The 6,027-nt window shown below is 56.0% G+C and overlaps 1 protein-coding gene across 1 annotated transcript; it reads left to right on the top strand.

Annotated features, from left to right (window-relative positions):
* Positions 1-4,162: 4,162 nt before the first annotated feature.
* Positions 4,163-5,220, top strand: VDBG_08155 (predicted protein; the record flags this gene model as incomplete). The annotated part of the gene is made up of 2 exons (XM_003001850.1): positions 4,163-4,376; positions 4,829-5,220. The coding sequence occupies 2 exons, from the start codon at positions 4,163-4,165 to the stop codon at positions 5,218-5,220; spliced, it is 606 nt and encodes a 201-aa protein (XP_003001896.1).
* Between the last annotated feature and the right edge of the window lie 807 nt (positions 5,221-6,027).

The following is a 6,027-nucleotide window of genomic DNA, read 5'->3' as shown; positions in this document are numbered from 1 at the left end:
GCTGGGCCAGGCCTCTGTGAGGGTCATGCCGGGGTTCGTGGGATGTCATGAGAGTGTGCGTCCTGCTCATTTCTGGTGCAAGCTGTGAGGAAGCGGGCGGCCAGAAGAGGGATATACCATCATGACCGGACTCTTGGTAGGAGACAAGGGTGTTGCTGCTGACGCTATTGGTCGCCGCGGAAGGCGGATGTGGTGATGGTGGTTCGTACCCCACGGGCTCTGGAACTGGTACACCCATACGACGCAGCATGATGAGGATGGCCTCATGAATTCCGAGGCTCAGGAGGTGGCGTTCTGCAATGGGATACCCCAAGAGACCCGCGTCGTTGTTTGATGCCATTGGCGAGTCAGGAGGCGTGACTGGCAGTCCTCTCGCTGCGCGACATGCAAAACCTCGCGACGCAGTCGTGGGGATCAAGGCAGGATGAGCAGAGACGGGATGACGGGCAGAAGAGAAAGGTGATGTTGGCGTGGGCGGCAAGTGGAGATGGAAGGCCGACTCGGCAGATCTCGAACTGGCGTTCATGATCATCCTCACCCGCGGGGCGGCACTGGGCGTCGGGACTTTACGCGAGGTGGGTATCGAACGAAGCGGCGGCAGCGGATGTGCATCACGACTCGAGACGAGATGGGATCTCCCCTTTATCATGACGAGGAACCCCAAGTCGGTGGCCTTCTCTCCTCCCCCTTCATCTGATGTCGGGGTTTTCTCGAGGCGCCGTCAAGCTGCTTGGGGCCCCCCCTTCCGTCGGAAGCTTACGCTTGGAGGCGGCAGTGACATGTCGGGCGAACCAAAGTTTGTCGGGTTTGAGGGCATCCCATACGCAGACAACTGCCTATTGCGACAAGCCCACGTTTCAGTGAAACCAAGATCCGTGGCAAATGGGGCCAGGGTGGGTTCTTTGACGATCCATGAGCCTGGCCGGGGCGAGGCGAGAGAAGGGGACGGGCGACAAGAGACGCAAGGCATCTGAGTTTGTACCTTTCCTGACTTGTATGTGCAAGGTTCATATAGCCGCTCGACTGGCGTTCGCGATGACTTGCTGCCGCTTTGGAAGGGTTACATTGGCACACCACACACCACCATACTTCATACTTGGGACACCGGGCATTCGCCAAATTGGTCTTCACAGCGCTCCGCCTACCGCCGCTCCCCGCAACCCACCGTCTGATCCGCGACGCAGCTAAAGCGAACCACTCCGCCCCAAGCCCCCCTTCTGAACGGTTCAACGACGAACCTGTCTCTCTCTCTCTCTCTCTCTCTCTTCCCTTTCACCCACTCAAGGGTTTGTCCGCCATGAAATGGTCTCCCACACTCTCGGTTCGCGCCTCTCCAAGCGAACCCCTGCCAAGGTGTCATTCCTAGCCGTCTCTACCTTGCCTCCGAGCCGCGGGCCACTCCCTCCATCCCTCCTTGGCCCTTGGTTCAGATTCGGGACGTCGGACGAAGCTGCGCCTTCTGATGCCTTTGTTCATCGGGGTTACATTAACAATACCGCTCGCTACCAAACCTCCCATTTCTCACATTCGGGGTAATCATCTGCCCATTCGTGGAAAACCTCCACATGTGAGCCCCCAATTAATGAAGCAGCTGCTCCTCAAAGGTCGAACGAGTCTCAGGCCCAGTTACCCTAATAAGTAAGTCTCTTACTCTCCTTCTGCAGTTGGCCGCCGTCGTCATCTTTCAGCCAACGCCTTGAGGAAGCGCCCCCCCCCCCCACAATCCGGACCTGTCTATTCCCACTCCGACCCCAAGACCTCGTGGCGTCCCCAGAGGATTGTACGATGTTGCTTTCCCTTGCTTTGATTTCCTCCTCCTGCTGCCCCTCCTCCTCCTCTCCAGGAAGATGGCCATCCTTGTTTGTAAACAGTCATCGGTGCACCGCCCATTTTCCACCCCAGAGCATGTGAAACGCGCATCAGGTCCAAGCTCTTCATGCCGTCTTTCGAAATGCACACATCGCGTGAGGAAGCACGGGGTCAGGGCATGAGGCGAGGAAACGGCCGTGAGAGCCAGAAACCAACACAGGTAACCAGACTTGAAGGCGGTCCGGTCCGGTCAGTCAGTCAGTCAGTCCAGTGTGCGCAACCCAGTCAGGCGGCATGATACAACCGAGCACCGTGCTCAGCCCCCCCCCCTCAAACCCGACGGACGCTGACCCCTGGAACCCGCACGCTGGCTGGTGATGTTTGGCTGGTGGTTGACATGTATACCGGTACAAATTGCCATTTGTCACGACGCCAGAACTGCGATGCATGAGCCCATGGTTTCTGCTGTTCGTTTGAGGGAACGATTCACAGCCTCAACTGTTTCTATAGGCCGCCTCGTATACGCGTTTCTTCTGGGGTGCGTGTGGCGGTATGGCAACGGAGCCGTCGACTACGCTGGAGTGCCGCGTACCATGGTCAATGCTTCCTCGTTTTATCTTTTTCTCCATCACTACTTGTTCTCAAATCATAGCCAGACTCGTGAATAGCCACCCTGCCTCGCCATGTCGACGGCCTCCTTGTGTCCACGCTGCTCTCACAGAGTCAGTGCATGAATGACGAAGATACGACTCTGAGTGACTGTTCAGCGAAGCGAGCCTGTGGCATCTCGAAACATTCAACAGGCAATGGACGTCTAATTGCCGTACATAATGACCATGCGACAGTACCGAGAAGGCCAGCAACTCCAGTGCCGTCCAGAAGAGACCCTGAGAACCGAAGGGTTCAGCTTCATCGTCCAGTTCTCCAGGTAGTTGAGAGTTGAAAAAACTGGTGATCACAGCCTGTTTTGGTGGCACCTAGTAGTCGACGGAGGCCCGGCCATCATGCTCTACTGATCCTGTGGCCTGGTTACGATAGTTCTTCGTGCCCGCTCGCGGTCAAAGGGGGGATCATTGCATCTGCGTCGGAGATGGGGCGGCGTCCTATTTCTGGCGGATGGTTCAGCATGCTATGGGGTATGTCACTGATAGAAAGGAAATATCAGAGATACTGGCCCTCATTTCATACATTCTGCCAAAGTTATCTATTGCAACTTACTATGCCGAGACGTATGGCATGGCCAGGCTGGTTCTGTACGGGCATATGCAGCCCCCCTCGGCGAGTGGTCCATTGGGACAGCATATTGAACGAACTTAGAGGAGAGAATGACTGAGAGAGCTTAGGGAACTGGTTGCAGGATATCACCTTACCGTGCCTACCCACATCACATATGTCGAGTGAGGCCCAACGTGAGGTGACAAGAGTAGAGCCGAGGACCTCTTACCGTGTCCTATTGCCAGCATTGAGTTCGCTGTAATCTTGTCATGCCATGTCCATGTTGACCCCCAGGGCCAACGCGAGCTACACGAGGTACTGGAAAAAAAAGAAAAGACCCTTACACACAGCGTGTACATCACACACAGCGTGTACAAGACCCAGACAGGCTGGTTGATGATTCTTTTGAGACCACAAAAGATGAGGTTCTGATGAGGTCATCGATCTACCACTCAGCACGCAAGAAGCGACGTTGTTTCATTATCATGTCAACAACGAGAACCCACGAGGTAGAAAGCCCGATGCCCACGCTGTTGCACGACGGTCAAGTGATTCGACACGAGACAGGGAATGCAGGCAGACCATACACCACGCCAACGTGTCACAGCCTAACAAGGCCTGCAGCCACGATCGCTTGACAAGTCTCGACAAGCCGTCGGTGACACGACCGCGGCATGGTCCCAAGAGGCGGGCGGCATGCGGTGTCACGATGCACTGCGCTGCCAGCATACAGAACACCCACGACATGTTGGCTTTTGGCGACTGACAACAAGTGACACCGATGGCGGTGAGTGCTGTATGTCCCAAATGCCAGAATATCGGGCCGCGATGTCGCCGCTTTCGTTTTTTCTGTTTTTCCATGGCCAATGGACAGATCGTCAAGCTGTAGCTACGGCGGTAGGCCATGTTTCGCGCCTGCAGAGCATGGCACGGGTAGAAACAAAAAAAAAAAGGACAGCACGCTGCAGACCGCAGAGTCAAGATCAGCGAAGAGGGAACAACAGACGAGAACATGCGGGTCATGTCACACGACGCTGATCACGTTAGCGAGGCGAGCTGCCAAAAGAAAGACGTCACGATCACCAGAAGACCATGGCAGTGAAGAAAGTACATGTAGGTGCACTGCACTATCTGCACAATGGTCATTTGCCCGGTTGGAAGAGCGACCGAAAATCGGGGACACCGTCGGGTGGCACGGGCCAAGGCTCCGCTGATAGCTCGTGTTTGTGCGGGACTCGGCTCACAGGATCCAGAAAAGGAAGGGACTGTGGGGAGCAGTGCTGATGATTGCCTCTTGGCTGAACCGTGCCGGGTCAAAGGGTTCGAGAAGATTTGGAAACAGATCTTCGTTGGTACGAGGGCGGCAAAAATCGGTCGCTGACGCGTGACCGAAAATGTCTTTGTCGACAAGATGAATTCGGGCGATTTCGAGCTATTGTGATATATTTAGCAGAGGCCGCCAGGCTAGCGCCTCGCGCCGAGATCAAGGTCCCGTGAACTTTGGGGGGAGTGCATTATGGGGGTAACACGAACCAAATAAGACCCCCCCCAATTTCACCCCCTTCCAGACTCTTCTGTTAGGGCTGCAGGAGGGGTTGTCAACAAGGGACATATCCAGACCCTGACGCCCCATCAGTCTTTCGGGGGGCATGTATCCAGACGAATAACATGGCGTGGCAGTGCCCCCGTTCCCCATCTGAGCTTTTCAGAATCGTTCTTTGCTTTGGGTTGCCCAATGTCTGATCGCAGAGACGAGGGTGCGGGCTGGCTGATAGTTGCTCGAGCTGACAACTGGAACCTACAGGCTTCGAGACATGGAGCAGTCGAGATGTGCTGCCGGCTGGCGGCCAGGCCAGGCCAGGCCAGGCCATGTCGCAGAGCCCTGCAGAGCCTTCTGCCAGGACTGCCTGCGAGTCAGCAGCCGGGAGGTTTCGACTGCCATCCGGAGGATATGAGTGGAACAAGAAAAAGAAATCGGCAGCTGATGGGAACACAGCACAAGAACGCGGCAAACTCAAAAGTTCCCATCGTCATCCAGGGAGAAGGTTGTCGTCAGGATCGACTGTTGGATGGGGACAGTTATTGTGGTCCTGTCCCGATGACAGCCAACGTGGTTGTGAGGAAACAAAGGTCGCTGGGTCGACGGTGAAGAGACGGCGGCTTGAAAATGAAGATCCAGGAGGGCTCTGGGCGTGAGACAATAGGGGCCACAAAAGTGAAGGAAAAGGGGGGGGGGGGCAAAGGTAGGTGGACGAAGAGGAAGGTGACCAAAAGAAGATGGGTGATCCTGGCAAGCCTGGGAGGACGGCTTTGTCTCAAACACACACCCACGACTGATCTTCTTCAGCCAACAAGACGAGCGGAAGTGAGCTGGAGGGGAAGCAACTGCTCGAATCCATGGATCAAAGAATTGGCCGACAGGGCGTTTCAGAGGGTCGACGGCTTGGGTCAAGACGCATCTGGTGGATGACAGCCCTCGTACCAACGTTGGACTCGGTGTTTTGGAAGGCCACAGTGCTACGTAACGTACGCTGTGCTTCCCGTCGATCTAAACCCCCCATATGGAAGATGATTAATAGAGGTAGCTTGCACCCCCATGAACGGTCATTGGTGAGGCGATGGCGAGCGAATCAAACCCAACTAGTCACTATTCCAGCCTGGCGCCAGGGCCCAGCGATGTGCGGCAGGGATCTGCGCCAGGCGCCGACCACAGGCGGATAAGCGGCGGACAGCGGGTGGCCGAACGGTATCGACTCGTGCCGTGCTCGTGCCCGTGCTCATCTTGTCACTTGCCACGAGTGTGCTTCGGATGGCAGGCTGGGTGCTGAGCAAGGCGCTTCAGACATGCTGCTGTGACCTTTGCTGTGACCGTCGTGTTGTGTCGGTGTTGTCGTACATGTACGCGAGGGGGGGAGTCATCAGCATGAGCATTTACGAAACGCAAGAGAGACGGCGTTACACGAGAGACTGGGGCGGTCGCATGCCAGCAACTGAATGTTGAGT

This window comes from Verticillium alfalfae, genomic scaffold (assembly GCF_000150825.1).
Source record: "Verticillium alfalfae VaMs.102 supercont1.11 genomic scaffold, whole genome shotgun sequence".
Lineage (NCBI taxonomy): Eukaryota > Fungi > Ascomycota > Sordariomycetes > Glomerellales > Plectosphaerellaceae > Verticillium > Verticillium alfalfae.
The sequence above is the reverse complement of the archived record's forward strand: the minus strand, read 5'-3'. Positions and strand labels throughout refer to the sequence as shown.